Here is a 24718-nt window from a genome sequence, read left to right on the forward strand (position 1 = left end):
TGAAATGAAGGACAGGACTCATCCTGTCCCTTATCATTCAAAAGAGCTTCACAATTACAATTACTTGCCTGAAAACGATACCATATTTTAGGATATGATGCATAGAGAAATCTTCAATCTAGTGAATCTGAACAGAGTCAAGGAGGGAGAGCCTTCATTTTAGCAACCAATCACTTAAAAACTTTTCCAACTATTCAGCTGAGTAGCTACTCAGTGATCACTTTGTTTCATTAAAATTTGTGATCAGGGATATAAAGGATACAGTATCAATCAAACACCTTGGTTTTGACTGATTTTAAAAGTGTGTCATACATTTCCTCTTCAATTATTTTCATTCTCCTTTCATTTTATAAATTAATAGACAAAATTTAAAGATAAGGCAAACATGTTACATTTGCCTAAACTTGCTATGAAAGGCAGGTAGATAATCTGGAACAATGACAAAAAAAAAAAAAAAAAAGTATGGGAAAGTAGATAGATGAAGAGGGGTGAGAAAGGCCTAATGAAGCTATTGGCAAAAAGTGATTTAAGCTAAATAGTCTATGGGTTCTAGTAACATTACTAACAGTGTGAATGAAACCTCCTGACTTAAGAGTTTGCTCATCTATAAAGTGAAGGTAATAAGAATTACATTATGATATGTAAAATTAGATAGCTAGTAGGAATTTGCTGTATGACACCGAGAGCTCAAATTCGTTGTTCTGTGACAACCTAGAGGGGTGGGATGGGACGTGGGAGGGAGGTTCAAAAGGGAGGGGACATACGTATATCTATGGCTGATTCTTGTTGATATACAGCAGAAACTAACCCAAAATTATAAAGTAATTATCCTCCAATTAAAGATAAATAATTTAAAAAAAGAATTAAACTGCCAAACTGTTGTAGACACCAAATAAAAGTTCTTGCACATGCTTTGTAAATAATAATAAACCATATAGATATTAGTTATTTTTGTGTTGAAAGCTTATGCGCATGCTTTAGTCACTCAGTCACATCCAAATCTTTGTGACCCCAGGGACTACAGTCCGCCAGGCTCCTCCGTCCATGGAATTCTCCAGGCAAGAATACTGGAGTGGGTTGCCATTCCCTTCTCCAGGGGATCTTCCTGATCCAGGGATTGAACCCGTGTCTCCTGCACTGCAGGCAGATCCTTTAATACCTGAGCCATCAGGGAAGACCTTTGAAAGCTTAATCTCACAAGAAAAAAGAAGATCACATTTCAGTGTACACATGTATACACAGAAATTTCTGGAGACAAAGACCCATGATTCAGGGTAGAGATCAGGTCACTTGTATCTTTAATAACCCTCACAGTACCTAGCATAGTACTAAGCCCATAGCTGGCACTCTTTTGCTTACACTGTATTCATGACTGCTATGAAATTATGATCCTTCTTTGATCAGAGGTACATGGTGGCATGACTATGAGTGGAAATGCAAATCTATTTGGGGGACACCTAGTAACGCAGCAGAAGTAATGCTGGAACAGAGGTCACGTGAGCACAGGTAATTCAGCATGGTGACTGCACTGTACGTTCAGTCACAAACAAAGGCACTGAACACTGAGGAGAGGTCTCTGTGAGCATCTTTAACAACATTTGAGGTGTCTCAGGAACTGAGTCTCTGTCTGGGAAACCTCAAAACTTCTTTGTTGGTCTTCCTCCTTTATAGCAAGGGGAGCTGCAGAAAAGGAACAAATCTCTAGGGGACATTGCAGATTATCTTATTCACAACAGTTTTCAACTTGTTCCTTTCTCCTTATCACAATTGTGACTTCTGGAACTGATCAACACAGTTATTTTAGGTTTGGCTGAGGAGGACAAACTGGAGTATTTGAAGCTGATGGTCCTGCTCACCTAGGACAGCATGACGACAATATCCATACAATGATCCTCTTGGTTAAATAACCTTTCCCTCCCTTTCTACTACAACAGATGTTTGCCGTGAATATTTTTTGAAATAGCTCTTATGAATACTAACTTTTTGGATCACTTGCCTCTGATTACAATAAAATGACAATCTATGTGCAGTCTCTTAGATAATAAAATGAACACTGAATATTTTACGTTTAGATCATGCTTTATAATGTGCAAGTTAATTATGCATAAGTATGTAATTTGCATGTGTATTCTTTTCCTTTTCATTTTCACAAAATAACTAATGGTTAGACCAGTTATGCAACTTACAAAATAGTACTCAACTATATACAGCTCAGGTTTTCTGATTTTACTTTCAGAATTATTCTACATGTATTAAACCACAACTACAGGTACCCAGGTATACAACTACCAGGTGCATTAAATATAACTTCTGATTATCTTATAATCGAATTTAGCTATAATTTAAATAGTCTTATTAAGTGCCAGAAGAGTAGATCTTCAATTTAAAATTTTTCCATTTAACTAAAAGACTCAATGACTTCATAGTTCGGAAATCACTGTTACATGCAAATAAGAAATATTAACCCTAAGAAAAGAGCTGTAATCACTTTAATTCACTTATAGCAAAGTAGAAATCACAACTACATGTAAATTCAGTTATAGAATGGGGTGGAAGGTGGAGCCTCAGAGCCAATTAACAGTTTCATGCTATGAATATTTTTAATCAACAATATATTTTTCAAGTGCCAATGCTATAGATCCAAAACAGCATATTAGGTCCTTTTTATATATACCATAGGGGCTTCCCTGGTGGCTCAGACGGTAAGGAGTCTGCCTGCAAGGCAGGAGACCTGGGTTTGATCCCTGGGTCAGGAAGATCCCCTGGAAAAGAAAATGGCAAGCCACTCCAGTATTCTTACCTGGAAAATCCCATGGACGGAGGAGCCTGGCAGGCTATAGTCCACGGGGTTACAAAGAGTAAGACATGACTGAACGACTAACACACAACACAACTCCCCAGGTGCCTCGGTGGTAAACAATCCGCCTGCCAATGCAGGAGACTCAGGTTCAATCCTGTGTCAGGAAGATGCCCTGGAGAAGAAAACAGCAACCCACTCCAGCTTTTGCCTGGGAAATCCCATGGACAGAGGAGCCCCAAGGTGCATTTGGTCACAAACAAAGGCACTGAATGATGAGGAGAGGTCTCTGTGAACATCTTTATGGTCTGTGGGGTCACAAAAGAGTCAGACACGACTTAATGACTAAAACAATACATAACCTAACTCTCTTAGTCATCTATGCCATTTTTTGCATACAAAACCATGATCACATACACATATACATGAAACATACTGTTGTTACAGATGGAAACATAAGCTTACAGTAATTATTTCCATCACAATATATGTGCTTTTTCACATCAAAAGCATGTATTGGTGCTAAGCAGTTTAAGATAAATAACCGGCATTTGAAAAACAAAACCTTCACAACTTTGTCTGGAGGATGACACAATCTTAAAAATTTGTCTCTACATCAAATGCACTAGGACAATAAACATTTCTTTAAAAAGTATCATTTTCAAAATGCTCTTGTGTATTCTCTCACAAGATTTATATCCTAGGGTAGAAATAGTTCGTTCATTTTCTTTAGAGATTTCTTTCATTTACAGAAAACTCTAAATACTTTTACTGAGAAAACTATTAAAAAAAACTCAATGAGCAATTTTAATACATTTTCCTAAGTAAATAAATGTGTTAGTAAACAATGGTTCAGAGTAAATGGAGAATACTGGTTTCTCTATGTTAGATTTCTGTTTCTTCATGAATAAAGAACTATATGTAAAGAGTTTTCTATCTCATATCTTCCTAGTGTGGCTTGCTTTTCGAGCTTAATATTTCCTGCCTTCGTTTGGTATGAAGAAAATAATTACAGGTTTTTTCCTTTCCTGTTTAATGCCATTGTATAGACACTATTTTAAAAATGTGACTAAGAGGCCCCAAACTTAAAGAGTCCTCCTTCTTTAGCAAGGAACTGTTTAACCTGTCATGTTAAAATTAAACAAGCCCACCTGACAATTTGCCATACTTGATAAAGGAACCAAAAAAAAAGCTTCTAACGTACATTCATTCACTTAATTGTTCAAATACCTTTCTCTTCTTTTAAAGTAATCCATCTGGCAAGATCCATAAATATATTTAAGCCACTTATATAGGTCAGCTAATATGGGTGATGCTTTTTTAAGCACCATCTGACGAAGCACATTCTGCATTCCACTAACAAAGTTACAGTATAAAATAATATTTTAATCAAGCCCAAAGAACAATAACAGATCTGACTGCTGGACTGATAATCGTCTTATCACACCATGTGAAACCTAGCTCTAATATTTGACAGAGCCTCCATTACTTGGCAGCCCATTCTAAAAAAGGCCAACAATGGAAAGAGAATGAAGTGGAGTGTGCAAGACCTCCGTATCTACATAAAAGAGATTAGAGGCGACAGCGTTCCATTTTACAGCTCAATCATATTGTGTTAGCATGCGCTTATCCGAGCGCGGACGAAATTGAAAGAGAAATAAAAAAGAGTCAGGCAGATAGGAACCAGAAAAGCGAGGCCTGAGCAATTTCCAAGGATATAAAAGGATGCTAATGGCGGGGCCCTGTCATTCTTAAAAAGGGCTATTAGGGCACCATCATCTGTTCTGGTGCCCTTATGCTCCTTCAACTAAAGTCAAGCATTTTCTAAAGCCCTTGTGATCTTTTTGCTTCTAGAGATAAAGTATGGTCATGTTTCAGAACAACACACTTTCCATTTATGTGATTTATTAAAGTAAGTCAACTAATTCTATTTACTGATTTAAAAAAAAAAAAAAAAAAACCCACTCCCTATGTATTTTTCTTCAGTACTTGCTTTTGTTGAATTTGTCACTTTTTCACGGAGCAAAACAAGTATACGAAAATACTTTCCCAGCAACGCAGAAAGGCTATGATGTTATCTGAGATGCTAAACTTAATTTTGAAAAAGCATGTGGGTCTACATGTGTGTGTGATTCCACAAACTGAGAGTGGCATACAGAGAGCAAAGGCTTGGATGTTAGTATATTCTAAAAAAAGGTTTCACTTAATTTTCACACAAGCATTAAAAACATAACAGTTTTGAAGTGAAATTTCAGTTCTGATTTGGCTTTAATTCCAGCTCTGACCCCAGTTATCAGGACTAGGTCATGGTATCAAAAACACATTTTTACTTTTATTGAGGCAGAAATGGGACCTCAGTCTTTATATTCTCTTAGGCGTTACCCTCCCATCCCACATTGCACGCTGCCACCATGCCCAAGCAGCCTGAACCCGGCTTGCACATAGAGCAGCAAGCTCGAATCACAGCATCTTTCTCTTCCACCTCAAAACACTGTCTGGCACACTTACTGTTAGCATTTCAGTGAATGCGTGGTTTGCTAATCCCTCTCTGAAAAGCCAAGAGACTCCTTGCAATCATTTAAAACACCCTCCGGGTATCACGAAAACCAGAGCTGTGAATCATCAGTGCACAGCAACCTCCTCTGGCATTTGCTGGGCAGAGAGACTCACGTCAGCCCCCACCAATTCTAAGCCTCCGCTTAAGACTGAACACATAATCGTACAGCAATTGTTTCCACCACTGGAAATGCTGTTACTCATAGTTATTTAAAGTTACTGTCTTCACAGAAGTCACCAGAGCCCCTTTACTGTGACAAGTTCCTCTGTAAGCTGACATTTCTACTTAGATACACAACTGGACCCACAAATTTATCACCGACTTTTCCTGACCGGAGAGCATCAGCAGGCATTGTTGACTTCTTGGTCGTCTTTATGGAATGTCTGCACAGTATTAAAATACGGGCTTAGTAAATTTCTTAATTTAAGGAGAACTGGGGCAGAATTCTCTGAAAGAATGGGTGGTGTGGTGTCAGAATGACATATCCTTTGATGCTATGAATAATGATAACATTATTGCTATTATTTTGAACTAATTCTCTCAAAGGTGATCAACTGGGGAACTAAAATACACAGATTCTACTCCAGGAAGCAATGATGAATATGGGCTTTGAAGGCTCTGGATGCATCTGTGAACCTGTGGAAGTGCTTTTATTAATACCTCCTTCTGCCCCAGATCTCCCTATCTTTGAATTAAGCAAAATAATATCTAATTCCTGGGTTAGAACAATGATTCTCAACTGGGGAAGAAGGGGTTGATATTGCCCCCTCAAGAGGATATCTGGCAATGTCTGAAGACATTTTTATTTGTCATAACTCAAAGGTACCAGAGGATGGTAGAGGGTAGAGACCAAGGATGCTGCTAAATTCCCTACAAGGAACAGGACAGGCCCCACAACAAAGGGTTACCTGGTTCCAAACAACAATTGTGTCAAGACTGAGAAAGCCTGGCTTAGAATAATACTAGTTTGAATTTGTGACAATATATGTGTGTGTATATATAAATACTGGAGAAGGAAATGGCAACCCACTCCAGTATTCTTGCCTGGAGAATCCCATAGACAGAGGAGCCTGGTGGGCTACAGTCCATGGGGTCGCAAAGAGTCAGACACAACTGAAGCGACTTAGCAGCAGTAACAGCATGTATAAATATAAATGATATACTATATATTGGTTATTTTTAAAAGTATATATGGGCTCTTCAACAAATCTTAGTTGTGTTTCTTTTAAATCCCTTCATTAACACTTTCCTTCAAAATAAGTTTTCATATAATTGTTTAGGCAAATTCCAGCTTTTTCCCCTGCTACCATTCCCAATGTCTTACCATCTTTTAGCGTATCCTATTTTTTCTTTTTTTTGCTTTTCCTGAAAATCTGTCAGCTGTGATCATAATCCAAATGCAAACCAACCATCCACACGATCAAATTTCCATCTTTCTTTTAGATGTAGTGACCCTTGTGGAGGTATCTGCTACAGACCACACCCCAGCTCACCTATTTAACTAGTTTTGACCTAATTTGGGGTGCTTTATTAGCAAACAGTGTAAGACAAAGTAGCTGGTATAATACAGAGTGATGTTTAAATTAGTTTACAATTTGCTTGGCTTCATCTAGAACTGCAGCGAACAAAGCCATTCAGAAATGTCAGCTGTGTTCCCAAGCACTGTAACAAATTGTCGCCTGAACGCTGCACACCTAATGACTTCAAATTAGCTTCACTGCGATATCGCCTGACAGTTCGTTACGACTGTTAGCAACATAGCTGGCGTATCATGACCAATAAATTGGTTTCAGTGTGGGCTGGGAAAGGGACTTCCATCAATTTGATTAAAGAAATTACTGTAGCATTCAAAGCATAAAGACAAACTAGTTTAAGGAGACAGAAATAAGTTCACTCTACCAAAGAAACATGGCTCATCATCCAAAAATTTGTGTGTAAACTATTTGAAGATCAGAGTTCAAACAGAAAACAATTCAAGTAGACAACCAAAATTCTTAAACCTTGTGATCAGGTAATGTGTTCACAGATCTAAGGATGGGTCTGGAAAGAAAAGTCACTGGATATTTTAAAATACTACTCTTAAGTTATAATAACAGAAAATTTATGATGCTTAACGTTTATTTTTGTAATTTATGTATAAATTCATGGTAAATATCTCATTGTAAACCAAAGCAATAAGCAAATATGAAAAGCAATTCAGTATAAATCGCCACTACAAATGACAAAATGAGTGATTTTTAAAAGGAAAAATGGGATCTAGACTACTCTTGGTAAAAAAACATTTTTTAAAGTGAAAAGAAAAAGCCGAAGTGTTTTCTTAGGCTAAAACAGACTTTAAAAGGAGTAAAAAATATTTTAACAAGTTATATTCTATTTATCTGAGGTTGGCAATAATAGTACCTTCATGTGTGAAAAAATAATGAACAAGCATTCAAGATGGTATAGCTATAAAAAGATTTATGATTCTATTAGGATAGGAAAGCTCTAAATTAAGTATGACAAATGTAAAGGTTTAAAAAAAGTCCTAATGAACAGGATTTCCCTGGAAGGCCAGTGGTTAGGACTGCGTGCTTTCACTGCTGAGGATGTGAGTTCAATTCCTAGTCAGAGAGCTAAGATTCCACATGCCTTGCCAGGTGGCCCCCCCAAAAAGAAAAAAAATTTTTAATATATAAATTTAAAAAAAGTAAAATTTAAAACTCCTAATGAGAAAACTGTGAATTGGCCTAAATCAACATATACACCCTAGGGGATTAATTGCAAACATTTCTTTTTCATTTCAGAAAATGTACCTGGAATATGCTTCGCCCATCCAATGATAACCACCAACTCTCGATCAGCCAAGTCACACAGTGTAGTGAGGGCTTTGATGTCACTGTCGGGGACGGTAGGGTCAGGCATGGCATAGATCTTCTCCGGTTCAGCCACCAACAAATGTGAGACAATCTTGTTATCTGCAGGATCAGACCAGAGCACTCCGGGATCACTAGCAGCATCATTTCTTTTTCACACATTCTAAACTAGGTGGTGTTTTGAAAGGAAAAAAACCCAAAGCCTCAAATAGCCTATAATCAACCCCAAATATTCCATTTATGGTTCAATATATGTATATTAAAGTGTTTCGGAAAACCCACAGCAAGAAATAAGCCACTGCAGTCGTGATAGCCCTCTGCTTCTCCTTGGCTTTACCTGCCTTTGCTGGAATGAAGCATCTGTCCTGTAATGAAATTTTTTATAGCAAACAGATAAGAGGAGTTAGACGCTTTCTGGGTTTACTCTTTGATTCTTAAGTGGGATTTGGGGAAGCAGATTAAATAGTATAGAGCAGTTTTAAAATAAAACTCTACGTAAACCCCTGAAATGTAGAACGCAATGTGGAAGGCAAAGATCTAGTGCCCGTAGACCTAATGGGCATAAAAGTCATTAATTGTCCTAATTCCTTTAAAAAAGAGCAAAGGTCAGAGCCCTTCTGCCTGGGTGAATTACTGACTGTATAACTCTATCTCTGTGGGATGCCTTCAATAGGAATGTCTTTCCTGTCTCCTCTCCACACACCCAGCCCATCTTCCAAATAGAGCCAATGTCAGTTTCCAGAAAAACACTCCTACTTAAAAGTGACCGTGTTTTCTCTTCTGAGCGTCTCATTCTTCAGTCTTCTTTTATCATCTATTGTCTTTAGTTCACTCTCTGGTTCAGATCTATCTGTCCGAAATTTGTGATATACGTTTTTAAAATCCTTCATAAAGTAAACACTAGAGACAAATGGAAAGCATCACATCAAATGTGTTTTATCGCTCAGGGCCATGTGAGAGTTTATGGAAGGGGTTATAAAGCCTTGCTAACGGAATGAATTTTCTTGTTGGCCTTATTTCCAATTTTTACACATAGTTCTAGATTTGATACTTTCTTCTAAGTGAGGAGATACAAATAGGTAAGAATAAACCCAGATATTTCAATATTCTACATCTTATTACTCTAGAAAACTAAGGTCTTAAATGGGATCTTATGAGTCAAACCAAAAATTCTTCTCTGTTCACTGTTTGCCTTTTCCTCTAAATTTTTAACTTTTTAAACTCAAAATGAAAAGACTTCGTATATCTTAGAATTGAAAACAAAGCTTTCTGTCTCCTTTAACAGCAAGAATCCTTACCCAAGCTATAATTAGTAATTTTTCTGATATAGTTTAAAATTTTTATTACTATGACTGCCACATGAATTCTTTTAATTTCAAATTATCAACATCAATATTCCCTGGCAGTAATATTCGATTACTATCAAATTAAAAACACAGATTTGGGAGGAAATATTTCCAAATATATACTTTCTAGAAAAAAATTAAGCTCAAATAGAGATTTTTTTTTTTTTAATTTGCAGGATCTGCAGAGAATGACATTTGTTTCTTGTATATGCTATAGAAACAACACCCTGTTTTTTAGTTATGCTTGGAAAAGTTTCTGCTTTCATTGCTCTGACATTGTAACAAACCCTGTCAGCAACTACTAGATTCTCAGGACTAGAAGGAAATGCAATAATAAAGGGTGCAAAAATGTAACTGAAGGAAATAGTGATTCGAGTTTTTTTTTAGTACAGGGAAAATGTTACCTGTTTTTAGCTAAGTCAATGGATACTTGACCAGAGGGACCAGAAAAACTTGGTGGAGGCTTAGAAATTCCTATCATTCAGAAAATGGAATAGCTGGCAGCACTGTTTCGAGGTGAAGCTTATTTAATGTTTCCCTAATTAGAATCAATAGAACCCAATTTTCATTCTTGGGCTTTTGTAGAACACAGACAATCAGTCAGGCTCCAGAAATCTCCCCCAGCCACTTCCTCAGCAATGCCAGGGCCCAGTCTCTTGACACTTATCTGACAGGATCTGAAAATTAAGTTTTATAAATGTTTGTTACCAAAACACACTAATTGGATGGACTAAGGAAAATTAACACAGAGGCCTTAAGATAATGAGTAATGATTTATTAGGAGTCCTCTTTTATCTCAGACCAGTGGAGCTCACTGAAATTGCTGTAATCTCCTTCAAGGTACTTGACAAGCCTCCTCCCGATTCCCCAGGTTTAAGCTGAAAACCATAGATGTTTCTCTACCCTGTGGACTTACGAATGAGCTGGTGCTCATTCTTCTCTCAGTAGAGGAAATCATCAATGGTGTCAGTCAACGTTCATAGAAAATGAATGAGAAATGGCCAGTCTGGACATTTACTGAATCCAGGAAAACAAAACCTCTAATGAAATTAAGCATTAGTGTTTATTGCATTTTATTGTATTATCAGAAAGTTTTTGATTCTAATGTGCAAAATCTGCTTAATGCAGTCCTAGATTGTATTCGCAGAATGCCAAACAGCTTATGCAGGCTGAGGAGAAGATGCCAGATTGGACAATTGAAGGTATAATCAACATAATGTTTTTTGGAAAGGCAAAAGGAAACTATGCCATATGTTCACTTAAGCTTTAATTTTATGTAAAACTGGTTGTTTTTCCTTTGACATAGCTAAAATGTCCTTTCATTTACAGTTCAGGGTCTGTTTTATTTACTTAACAGATGCCCATATGCTCACATGGATGACACACAGCAGCGCCCCCTCCTGGAGAGTCCGAGAGAGGACTTTTTTTTTTTCTCTTCCCCTGAAAGCTGATCAAAAATGACCTGTGTCTTTTCTAGACCTGCTCTAGCTGCAACTTCCTCTGGTGAGGGCCAGTTGTGTCTTCTGAGCCAGAGACAGCTAAATAGGAGAAATGTTTCCACCGCAGCACTTTTCAGTGCCTCGTATAAACTCTGTGCCTAAACATCCTAAAATATTAGCTCTTTTGCATTACAATAAGCCCCCCACATGTGAACCTTCAAGTTGCAAACTTTCAATGTCTGGCCTGAGTGAAACTGCAGCTTGCCCTCCGTCTCCTATTGCTGACGATCCTTCAGCTCTACCATCTCCCACCGCCTCTCCCTCCTCCAGTCAGCAACTTTTCTTGCCTCTTCACTTGATGCCAGCCTCGGTATGCCAGCTGTTGTACTGTACTACTACTGGACTTTGCAACATAGTGTAAGATTAAAAATGTTTTCTTTATTTTTTGTGTCTGTTTTATGTGTTATTTGTGTGAAAAGAATTATAAACCTATTATAGTACAGCACTACATAGCTGTGTTAGTAAGGTGCCTAGGCTAATTTTGTTGGACTTATGAACAAATTGGATGTACAAATGGGCTCTTGGAATGGAACTGGTTGGTATGTAAGGGACTTACTATACAGCCATGAACTGATTTTTCCGAAACTGGAATACAGTTAACCACCTTGATCTATATTCTACCTCTTTAAAAAGATGTATCTATATTCTAGTTAATGACATACAGAACAGGGCTTGCGTTTTAGCTAGGTACCCATCACCATTTTAAACTGCAACTGGACGTTATCAATGGGCTTTTAAAAAATAATTCATAAAGCCCATAAGGACATCTGAAATGGAACCACCAACCTATGCTTGTTATTAGTTGGACTCAATCTTGTTTTAATCTATTGCTGGCTCGTGTGTTAACCTTCCATAGCTCCAAATTAATGAGGCTCCTAATGTATTTTCATTGGGAGGTTGAACAGTCAAACTCATTTAGTTAGTGAAAACTACAAAAATCACTTTCTTGTGAAATCTGAAACTAACAGCTCCAATGAACTAATGATCGTGGTATGATCTGTTTTATGTACCTCTGAAAATAAAGATAACCTGTAAATGTAAAAGTCGCACCATATAAGCTATGACTTAGTATGCTTAATGTTTCTACAAAATGACTAGGTTTAAAAAAGTGGGGAGGGGCGGCAGGGGACAAGAAAGCCATAGGGGGAAAAAGATAATCAGCTGAGTTGCTACTGCTCTTCAAAGGCAGTCCCTGGGAATAAAGCCACAGACCCCCCCTACCCCCCTTAGGGAAGAGAAGCCTCATTGGAGTCAGTAGGAATGGGCATGCCAAAACTAATGTATCGAGAGCAGCCAGCTGGGAGGATGTCGTGTGCTGGAAAGCCAGACGTGTCTGCTGTACTTACATGGCTTTTTGGCTGGCTGAACCAGCTGAGGGTTCAGGTATGGGCTGTTCTCCGCATCTATTCTGCGTTTGTACTTCTGCCGACCTCCGCGTACTCTGTCAAGACGCACTCCTGTGGGCAAAGACAGGCACTAACTTACTGTTGAGGTAACTATCTTTGGGACCAATCAAATACATAGAGGTAAACAGAAAATAGAATGCTGAATGGTCCAGGTGGATTAGAGGAATGTTAAAAAAAAAAATGTGATGGTTAAGCCAAGACTGCCAGAGATTGGAAACCAAATCTGGAAGAGACGCCGCCCAAGCTGAAAGACATGTATCCAAGGCCATCAAAATCACCTACACACCAAAGAAAAGGCACCTTTCCTTGAGAATTAATACAAAGAAACTGGAATTTGATGCTAATGTTGTTTCCTCCATTAGCAGTGTGTATTCTCCTCATCATGGGCTTCCCTGGAAGCTCAGTGGTAAAGAATCCATCTGCTAATGCAGAAGACTCAGGTTCCATCCTTGGGTCGGGAAGATCCCCTGGAGGAGGAAATGGCAACCCACTCCAGTATTCTTGCCTGGAGAATCCCATGGACAGAGGAGCCTGGTGGGATACAGTCCATGGGGTTGCAATAGTCGGACACAGCTTGGCAACTAAACAACAGTCCTCTTCATCAGTCACCCCTGAAAGCTCAGTGTGTGGGGTCGAGTAGACGGGTAGATCCAAAGCCGTCGAATCCACCCCGAATCTATCAGAGGACCCCACATGGACCTGTGGAAGTGAACTGAGTTGAAAACTTCCACGGGCTGTGGAGAGCAGGAATCCCATACCCGGGATGAGATCCAAGGATGAGATCCATGTTCTAACATCAACATGTCTCAGACAGAGTGTGTTATTTACATCTTGCCACACATCTGTATTTTGTTTTAATTGAGAGAAAATGGAGAGTAGGTTTGGACTGAACACAGGATAGAAAAAGGAGATTCCTGAAAGAATTCAGGAGGCTAGGATGGTGAAGAGGGGATTTGTTAGGAGGGCAGAGATGAAGCGTGAAGCTAGAAAGTAGGCAAAAGGAAACTGGCAGTAACACTTTTTCCCCAAGAGTGATGGACTGGGTCAAGATTCAGGGAGGTTTTGCTGGCAGTGGGTCAGCAAAATTAAGGAAAGGAATAAAAGGAAAGGAATTAAAAAGAAAGAAATGTCTCATTTACATGGAGGAGCGGTGAGGAAGAGCTTGATAATAACCTGGCTTCCAGTCTATAATTACAAAGTTTAGGGTAGAACCATATAAATCTTTATCAAATAGAGACGATAACTTGGGAGTAAAGAGAGGGGTGAGAGATTCTTTCTGTGCTCTTAGGTTGTACCTTAGCTGATTAAAAAAACAGTATTAACACTCTCCATTAATAAATTCAGCCAAACAGTTCATTGTATTTTGGTATTTCTCACACACACACAAACTGTTTAGGACATAGTTTAACAGCATCCTCAGTATTATTATTTTACCAAAGGACCTCTCAGAGCTTTTAACACACAAATAACCTCTGTAAAACTCTCAAAGGGAGATACAGACTATGCAATGTTTTGCAAGCCAATGTCACAAAGATCCTGATTTAGAAACATTTATCAATATCATGTTGCACATGTGGATTGTGGGGTAACTAAGTTAAATGAAACAGTTCGGGAAAGGCTGATGTGTTTCTTTGTGAATCCTGAAGGTGAATATATACACTCGAATGTTAAAGGTGATTATCAATCCATGAGCTAAAGAAAAATACAACTTTTCATATTATCTTAATAATACCACTTTAAGAGCTGATTTCCTTTTAGAGATAAACACAAACACACACTTGGTTCTAGATAAAGCCTGAAATGTCAAACTGAAACTTCTGAGCATAGTTTAAATGAAATCAAGAGAAAACTTCAAGAGCAATGACAGTAGATTCAGATAAATAAATACCAAAAATCGAAGAAATTACGTATAGTATCTAAGTATTTAGGGGCTTCCCCAGTGGCTCGGACGGTAAAGAATATGCTTACAACGCAGGAGACCAGGGTTCGATCCCTGAGTCAGGAAGATTCCCTAGAGAAGGAAATGGCAACCCAACCCACTCCAGTATTCTTGTCTGGAGAATTCCATGGACAGAGGAGTATTTAATGAAAACAGTAGTGCTAGTGAGTCACAAAGAAACTGTATTTCTTGACTGTTGCTTTTAAAGTACTTTTGAGCCTATGGTAGAGTTTTACCCCTTTGATTATCTAATTTTTAATGTTCTATTTTTATTGTGTCTCTATTTACTAAAGTTTAACACTTGCTCCCTTTTCTGCTTTTTAATTCATGTTCCATGTTTTTTCATTTCTTTCTTTCCCCAAGATAGTTTTCCAATTTACACAATGTGTCCACATTTCATTTGTTCATCTGAGATCCATTCAAATGTGTTTCACTGTAAGAGTTTAGGAAATTCAAAGCATACATAATTCAGAGTGGTATCATAGCACGTGTGGCATCTAAGTCCAACACAATGCAGACATTAATGTGATATGATTAAAGGTGTAAAGAGAAGGCAGGATGAAACAAACAAAGAGAGAAAGACAATGGCAGACTAAAGCTAAGAAAAGGAGGAAACATTTAAAAATAACCAAAATTGTTAGAACCCATAAAGCTTGACATACTATATATAAGCTGTCACTACTATATATAAAATAGATAATCAACAAGGACCTATTTTTAGCATAGGGAAATCTACTCAAGTCTATAATGATCTATACGGGAAAAGAATCTCAAAGTGGATATATGTATATGTATAACTGATTCCATTTGCTGTACAGCAGAAAATACCACAAAACTATAAATCAACTATACTCCAATAAATTTTTTTTAATTAAAAAAAAAAAAAAGAACCAAGAAAGCTCATAGAATACATCTCAGTTAGGTTTTAGACTCCAAGATTTCCTTCTGGTGTTTGTCAAGACATGCATTCACCATGTGCAATACAGCCTCACACTGCCAAATGCTGAACAATACACTACATATTTTCAAATACAGGGGTCAGAGCTGGTGCGTTTCTGACAATGGATTTTGTCTGTCATGAAGGCACGTGGAAGAAGACTATGGCTCAAAGACTGGATTCAAGGTCCCAGTTGAAACAGTTCTGACATAGTCATACATACCACACGAGAGCCACCAGCCAGCTTAGACAACTGGCCCAAGTTTAGGGGAAAAGTGCAACACTGAAAACCAGTTATTAAACATCACGAAGAAAAAATGAATACTCTTTACTGACACAACTTTTATTATATATTGTGCATTATTTTTGTATTTGGAGGAACAGATCCTTTAAGCGTTATGAAATAATTTTATTACTGTGCATTTCCTCTCAACTTTGAACAATGAATTACAGAAATACTCATATTACTCCCTGCATGCTCCCTCCAAATTTAAAAGCGTGTCCTCCCTCTTACATTTATTCTTTTTCTCCTTTTTCCTCTTTTTCTTATTACCCCCCACCCGCCCCACCTCATTGCAGTGTGTGGGCAGATAAACTACTGTCTAGCCATACATCTGGGAGGAGGCAATGGCATCCCACTCCAGTCCTCTTGCCTGGAAAATCCCATGGATGGAGGAGCCTGATGGGCTACAGTCCATGGGGTCGCTAACAGTCAGACATGACTGAGTGACTTCACTTTCACTTTTCACTTTCATGCATTGGAGAAGGAAATGGCAACCTACTCCAGTGTTCTTGCCTGGAGAATCCCAGGGATGGGGGAGCCTAGTGGGCTGCCATCTATGGGGTCGCACAGAGTCGGACATGACTGAAGTGACTTAGCAGCAGCCATACATCTATCTCATCCTTCCCATTCATCCACACAAACATCTATCCAACCAACCAGCCAGCCATCCCACTGTATATAGCTGTCTAGTTTCTAAATATAAATACTCAAGCACTTTTTACATAAACCATGGTTTCATTATTTCCTAAAATAAAGATCAGTAGGACAAAGGATTCTTTTATGATTTGTAACTTTAGGTAAATGATATTCAGTAGATTATTACAGAGGGGAAAATTAGATATGCTACTTGATTAATAATTAATACAGTTATGTAGTGAAAATTGATGGACAGTCAACAGAAAAAGTGTTCCTGCCAAGTTCAAATAACAATTAATGGTAAAAATTTATAGAATCAACATATTTTAAAAGATCATAATAATTTAAATGAAAATTTTATTCCCATTTTAGGGCGTGAAAAGTAGGCAAATATCAATAGCTTCAACTAAAAAATATTTATACCACTTTTAACCTCTTTTCAAAATCTGGGAAATCTTTTTATGCTTCTTGCAGTGAAATGATGATGATGATGATGATGATGATGATGTAGTTTAGCTGACTTTATACTCAGTGAAATGTTTGAACTCAAATCCTAGTAACACACCTGCAACTACTACATCATACTTAAATTACTCATATATTTACTCAGTTCTGCTTGAAGAAAAAACTTAGTAAAACCAATCCCCACCTGCCCCCGCCCCTGGACAATCACAGAACACACAAATACACAAGTGGCAGAGCTGTAGAAGTTAAATCAGCGTAAACCACGTCTTAAAACACGTGGACCCAGCCTCTGAGTTGTGCATCTTTGAAAATAAACAATAAACAAAATAAACTGAGTCATAATAATGCATGCACTAAAACTGTAAAAGTTATTTTAAAAAGAGTCCGATAACACTACACAGATATCATGAAGAAGTCTACTATCAGCATATTTACAGTTTTAAAATTTTTCCAGAAAAATGTTTCTAACTGTAATAATATGATAATTTATTCCTAAATACTACAGGAAGACTATGTTAAAAAAAAATAAAGCATCGTTAACAAATCAGAATGCTTTCTTTCTGGCTCTTTCATTAACCAGCTCTTGAATTTTGTTGAACTCCTTAACTTTTTGCTTTCCAAATATATGAATATTAAGACAATATTCTCCCAGATGTTTTGCTGCAATGATTCAATATGATATTAATATAATAATATATTTGGATATTACACAAATGCATTATAAAATATTTTATAAATATTAAAATGCCAAGGATATTGACATTATATCAAAATTTTGTTGAAATATTTCTGTATTACTTTATTGAAGTATATTCTCCATCACGATCATTTACTGAATATCTACCCTGATGGAGTTTGACGGTCTACCCTGTCTCAGTTCTATAGGTCAACAGATTTGATGTATGATTGAATGGTGAGATAATACAAAAGATAAAAGCCCAATAATGATATTATTTGATGTATAAGTGAGTACAGAATCTCATTCTATTTACTGCTCATCCCTGTTACTAATAATATCTCTTAGAGATTATTTTAGAATAGGTATAGAGACTAACCCAAATTCTATCCAAAAGAAAAATGCTTTCTTTGAATCCAGCTATAAACACATAATACAAAGTTAAGTAGAGAACTGATAATTATTCAATTAACCTAATGCATTTCATTTAAAAGTCTTAAACTATTTCAGCAGAAACAAAGAAAAACAACCATATTTACGATCTGGACCAGGAAAATCCTGATTTGCCATAAATAAATATCAATCTAATCCAAATATTTCTACTGCCAATGGCAAAGCCTGCCCCTCTACATCTTTACAATCTTAAATACAAACAATTTCTGTTGGGACTTCACTTGGTATACCATTTTCGAAAAAGTTTAAAAAAAAAGATTTCTCTCAGGAAATAAGACACCCACAATGTTCAATGTGTGACAGGATGTGAAGTTAATTAAGGCAATTGGACTTTCTATTCATGTGGAGACTGCCATTACCCTTTTTTTAAAAATAAAAGATTTTAATAGTTGGCATTACTGACTCAACAGAACGCTTCACACTGCTTCTTCTTTCAAATACTGCATGTGCCTGCACTGCCACAAGGGAATCACAAATCTCATACACTGTCAGAATTTACAAAATTGAGAAAGCGAGAATAGGGCAAGAAGGAAAAAAAATATGCTGTGAGGCAAATAAACGCCAAAAGAAGTGAAACAGTTCAGCACAAGGCCTTCTTAGGTCAGCTCATTTTAAGTCTACATTTTATGCCCAAATGCAAATTTTTACAATATTATATAGTCCAAAGTCAAAAGTGTTTTCCACATTTTTTAATAGCACAAAGTCAGAGGCATTTCATAGGACAATAAAAGTTCTCTTCAGATAATTCTACAAGGCAACCCTAGCCTATTTGGCTAAATCAAAGACAAGGTTTTCATAATACTGTTCTCTAACAAACGTTTGCTTAAAAAAACCAAAGAAACATTAATTACACAGACCCATGGAATACTTAAAATACAGAGTCATATTAAAGTAATGATAATCTTTAAAAAGAAAGTGAAATCATTTTTTAAAAGATTAGTGACTTTAATGACTCCTAAATAAATAGCTGCATTATTTAAATATTACTGAACAGGACTTGTAATTGAGGATGGGAAACAGATGGGAAAGTACTGATAAAACTTATGAGGCAATAAGGTGAAGAGAGTGGGAACTTTCTCTTCCACTATGTCTCCTGATACTGCGGCTTCCTTTGCTGCGGAAGGAAACGTGGTTCCTTCCAGTCAGAAAAATAAATACCTGGGTGTGCCCTTGAATTTGCCTGAGATTTCTGTGAGGGAACCATCATAGACAGAGGGTAGGGAAAATCCCTTTGCGGGACTGCAGGAAAGAAGAAAAGGCAAGTCAGCAGCATCAAAACACAGTAGAGAGAATTTTAGTGGCAGCTTCTGACGGGGTTCTCCTTCAGAACAGCATCCTTACAGAGAGTGCCAGTTTTACCTAAAGTAGCTGGGTGTATTTACAGGCACCACAGTAAAAGGTGAGTGGAACTTATTTGTATATTGACACACATACTCCAGCAAGAGTCTAATCATAGTAAAGTATTGAGGATCGTGAGACACAATAAAATATGCCAAGCCTTAGTTATCTGCTTACTATTATTGCCCCTTCTCTAAATAGACAGCAATGCTGCTCAACATGGCTTCATGATATAGTTCCTTTCTTCCTACTTCAGTAGTTTTTTGACTCCTGATACCCGCATCTCCCTACCAAGCAGTGTCTTCATTTCTAATGGAATGACTCAGTCTCTGTATGAAATGTCTTGGTATCAACTGGAACATCCATGGGTTATGAGAGCTTCTTCCAGGCAATGGGTTAACTGTTTTACGTATACGGACACACTAGATATTTATAGCAACCCTACGAGGCAAGTGCTATTATTATCCCATTTTACAAATGAGAAAACTGGAATTGGGAAGAGGCTGAGTCAGGAGTGGCAGCTGGGGACCATGGATGCAGAACTCACGTCCTCAAGCACTCTGTTTATACTGCTTCTCTGTCATCAAATTCTATTTTTGGAAAAGAGTGTGTGTGCTCAGTCCCTTCAGTTGTATTAGACTCTTTGCAGCCCTATGGACTGTAGCCCAGAGGGTCCTTTATTCATGGGATTCTCTAGGCACGAATACGGGAGTGGGTTGCCATGCCCTCCTCCAGGGGATCCTCCCAACCCAGGAATCCGCATCTCTTCTATCTCCTGCACTGGCACGCAGGTTCTTTACCACTTGTGCCACATGGGAAGCCCTTGGAAAAGAGCATGTGGTATTAATATATACTCCAAGAGCAGAAGCACAGGCAGACAAAGCCCAGTTGTTGTGGTAAACAGTACTTGCCTCCTGATGGCAGTGTGTGTAAACAGTGGGGCAGAATGATGAATGAGCAGGGGGAGAGACGAAGACAGATGAACACCTTTACCCCACGGAAGGGCTGGGGCTTCTCAGGTGATCCCCGTGGTAAAGAACCCGCGTGCCAATGCAGGAGATGGAAGAGACGCAAGTTTGATTCCTAGGTTGGGAAGATTTCCCGGAGGAGGGCATGGCAATCCATTCCAGTGTTCTTACCTGGAGAAATCACATGGACAGAGGAGCCTGGCGGGTTCTGAGTCCATGAGTCAGACAGTCCATGAGTCAGACATGACTGAAGTGACTTGGTGTGTATGCACACACAAAAGGGCTAGGCATTCTGCATCTATGACTCTATAAAGCATCTTCACATAGAAGTTTATAGCTATGTGACTGTAAACCGAAGATGATAAACAGATTCAGTCACTCTGCTTTTCTGCTGAGGTAGGGACCCAGAGATATTTATTTCCTTGCTCCCTGTTTCTCTTTAAAACATCAGTGAAGTAAGACAAGGACTGTTTGGCCAGGGCCATGGAGGAAAAGCAACGCTCTGGCTGAGTTTTACAGTTTAGAAGGAGACCCAGATGGTGGCTTTTCAGCTAGACCCCCTGACCAATGGTTACATTTACATTTACTTCTGCTGGAATGCCACTGCATGTCCAATACTTCGGCCACCTGATGAGAAGAGCCCACTCATTGGAAAGACCCTGATGCTGGGAAAGATTGAGGGCAGGAGGAGAAGGGGACAACAGAGGATGACATGGTTGATTGGCATCACCGACTCAACGGACATGAATTTGAGCCAACTCTGGAAGACAGTGAAAGGGAAGTCTGGTGTGCTGCAGTCCAAGGGGTCACAAAGAGTAGGACACGACTTAGCGACTGAACAAGAACAATGTGAAAACACTGTAAGATCTGCTGAAATAAAAGGGGAAAATCACACAAGGAGAGAAAATGCATATCCATTAAGCGGGCTTTTTTTTCTTTTTAACTGAGTCCTCAGTCACTAAAAGAGATAAAAGCCATGACTCACATTAAAGCTTCCTTGCTCTACAGATGAATTAACAATTAGCAAGGGGAAGTCTTTCGTTTTGGTCTCCTGATAGCTATCTGGACTATTAAACATGTGAGCCTTGCATAGGAAATTACAGAGGCTTCCCTCTGTTGCAGATTCAAGCTGCAACCAAAATACATTTGTAGATTTCCACACCTAGGACACAGCCACAAAGAAGTCCCTCCTTTTTCTTTTTTTTCCAGGGTGCGATTCACTGCTTTTAGCTGGTTCTGAGGCATCTGTGCTAAATTTATAATCTGGGTGATAGCCGAAATAAAAATCACAGAAAGCTGAAATAGTCATAGTTTACAAAATACTTTGCAGGGAAAATATGATTCCACCAAGGGACCCAAGTTGCTTCATCTGAAGCATGGAGCCCTAATCTATGACACACACAAGTACAAATTAGGTCATCTGCAACAGGTGACAAGTTTTAATTGAATGTCTTCTGTCTGCAATTCTGACAAAAGGTGAATGGAAATAAATGAGTCTGGCAAGAACGGCCCTGAGCCTTACAAAACCCAATATCTCATTATTTTTAAACAGCTATCTATAAACTGATGCTGACAAGCCTTGAACCTTTTATTTCTGCTCAAGATGAGGTGGTGTGCAGGGAAGAAAAAAAAAGGGAAAGAAAAAGGGGCATCTAGAACATTACATTAAACATGCAATACCTACCATTATTACTTCCCCAACGTAATTAAAGGAAATCTCCTATTCAAAAGGCACTATTTCTTACTTTGCTTGATGTCAGAGAGGAAGACAGAGAGCATGCTTGCCTTGCATTTGCTTAAACATAGAGACTGCCTTTAAGGGAAAAAAAAGAAAATCTTCTCTTTCTTTCTTTTTGGCCTGTTAAAAATTTCATAAACTATTCAAAGAGATATTACGGTGGCTTAAACCTATCTACACTCTATGTTCTCAGGTTACTATTAAATACTAGTGACTCTTCCTTTTACCCTTTTCAAAATTGCCTTCTCCTGTGAATAAAGTTGTGAATTAGCGGGTAAAGACATGAAATGTGGTTGCACATCACCATCAAGAAAAGTGATTCTACTAATTCACAATTAAATTTGACACTGGCAGCAATAAGTTTAACACAATAATAACAGTAATAACAGTGCACAGTACCCCATGGGGATGCTCTGTAAACAGAAGCACAAATATTATTTATGCAAAATTCAATGCCCTGTAAAAATGAATTAAATATGAAATCAACCAAGCTGGTTTATAAGTTGCAGGTTGAGAGCCATAGTCACTGTGTTTCATTCAATGGAGAGGAAGTCAGTGGAGACCAAAAAACCAGACATGGATTTCAAAGAGAATACAGGCTGTGGGAGAAAAAAATAAATGAGTGACAGAGAAAGAAAGTATGATTCTAGGCCACATGGGCAACCAACGTAGAGTTTATGAAGCACAAAGAGAAGCTGACTGTAATGAATCTGCCTGCAATGCAGATCCCCGGGTTGGGAAGATTCTCTAGAGAAGGGAATGGCTACCCACTCCAGTATTCCTGCCTGGAGAATCCCATGGACAGAGGAGCTGGTGGGCTGCAGTCCATGGGGTCTCAAAGAGTTGGACAGGACTGAGTGACCAACATTTTCACTTTTCACTTGGTGACTCTAGTGGGGAGAACTTGAAGCCCTGGACAATTTGTTAGGAACTCAGCAAAAATAATAAAAATACTTTACCAGGGCAGGCTGCAAGTTAAATTGCTTCAGCTATGTCTGACTCTTTGAGACTCCATGGACTGTAGCCTGCCAGGCTCCTCTGTCCAAAGGATTCTCCCGCAAGAACTCTGGAGTGGGTTGCCATTTCCTCCTCCAGAGGATTTTCCTGACCCAAGCTCAAACAGAAATTACAAAAGCCAACTATAAGATACCAAAGTGACACATGATGCTTAATATTTTTCCACTGCTATGATCTGGCAAAATTGAGATTGTATATAAAGTAAAGCTAGCAGAAGGAACATATGTCTGGGTCGTGTGAAAAAGAATTATACCTAAAACATAAAATGCATAGGAAAAAAATTGGTAGAGATCAAATGTTAATATAATTTAATGTATACACACTGAAATTTCATATCAGTGAGACATTTTCTTGTGACCATGTGACATTTCTTATGCTATTGGCAGCAATGAGCTTAATAGAGTAATAATAGTAATAACAATACACAGGACTCCATGGGGATTCTGTGTGTAAACAGAAGCACAAAGAAAATTTATGCAAAATTCAGTACCCTGTAAAAAAGAATTAAATATGAAATTAAGCTGGTATTCAAGTAGCTGGAATGAGAACCATCGTCACTGCATAATATTCAAATAGAGAGGTACACAGTGGAGTTCAATGGCCGCACCGTAGGTTTTTAGCGGGGTAAACACGAAGTGCCATGGGCTGAATGTCTGTTTTCCCCCAAAATTCATACGTTGAAACTGAGTCCCCCACGTGATAGTACCTGGAAGTGAGGCCTTTGCGGCGATTAGATCACGAAGGTGTAGCCCTCATGATAGGACTAGTGCTCTTATAAAAAAGGTTTCAGGGGACTTTCCTGATGGTCTAGTGGTTAAGACTCCGCCTTTCAATGGGCTAGGGTTAGATCCCTAGTCGGCAAACTAAGGTTCCGCCTGCCCAGAGAGCTCTCAGGAAACCTCACTGAACACTGAATCTGCCAGGGCCTCGGTCTTGGACTTCTCAGCCTCTGGAAACGCGAGAAGTAAGTTTCTCTTTTTTATAAGCCACCCAGTCTATGGTATCCTGGTACAGCATCCCAAATGGACTAAAACAAGAAGAAATGAAGAAAAAAATTTAAAAACGACTCGGCCATAAGAAAGAATGAAATAATGCCATTTGCAGCAACATGGATGGGTCTAGAGGCTGTCCTACTAAGTGAAATAAGTGAGAAAGAGAAAGACAAATACCATATATATCACTTTTATGTGGAATCTAAAATATGGCACAAATGAATTTATATATCAAACAGAAAGACTCACAAACATAACAGAATTGCGGCTTCCAAAGGACATGGGGAGTGTAGGCGAGAAGGAATGGGAGTTTAGGGGCAGCAGATGTAAACTATTACATACAGACTGGATACAACAAGGTCCTATTGTATAGCACAGAGAACTATACACACACACACACACACACACACACACACACACACATACACACATACACACACAAATAACATACAAATCCAACCAGTCCATTCTGAAGGAGATCAGCCCTGGGATTTCTTTGGAAGGAGTGATGTTAAAGCTGAAACTCCAGTACTTTGGCCACCTCATGTGAAGAGTTGACTCATTGGAAAAGACTCTGATGCTGGGAGGGATTGGGGACAGGAGGAAAAGGGGATGACAGAGGATGAGATGGCTGGATGGCATCACCGACTCAATGGATGTGAGTTTGAATGAACTCTGGGAGTTGGTGATGGACAGGGAGGCCTGGAGTGCTGCGATTCATGGGGTCACAAAGAGTCGGACATAACTGAGCGACTGAACTGAACTGAACTGAACATACATATATGGTGGTTTAGTCAATAAGTCATGTTTGTCTCTTGC

General features: G+C 38.4%; 1 protein-coding gene across 4 annotated transcripts in view; it reads right to left on the bottom strand.

Annotated features, from left to right (window-relative positions):
- ESRRG (estrogen related receptor gamma) overlaps positions 1-24718 on the bottom strand; it is a 652137-nt gene that overhangs the window by 57894 nt on the left and 569525 nt on the right. For all 4 annotated transcript variants that reach the window (XM_027564442.1, XM_027564443.1, XM_027564444.1 and 1 more), the window contains 2 exons: positions 12398-12508; positions 8147-8308 (listed from right to left, as the gene is read on the bottom strand). In XM_027564442.1, coding sequence (XP_027420243.1) covers positions 8147-8308; positions 12398-12508 — 273 coding nt within the window. The remainder of the gene's footprint in view (positions 1-8146; positions 8309-12397; positions 12509-24718) is intronic.

This window comes from Bos indicus x Bos taurus, chromosome 16 (assembly GCF_003369695.1).
Source record: "Bos indicus x Bos taurus breed Angus x Brahman F1 hybrid chromosome 16, Bos_hybrid_MaternalHap_v2.0, whole genome shotgun sequence".
Classification (NCBI taxonomy): domain Eukaryota; kingdom Metazoa; phylum Chordata; class Mammalia; order Artiodactyla; family Bovidae; genus Bos; species Bos indicus x Bos taurus.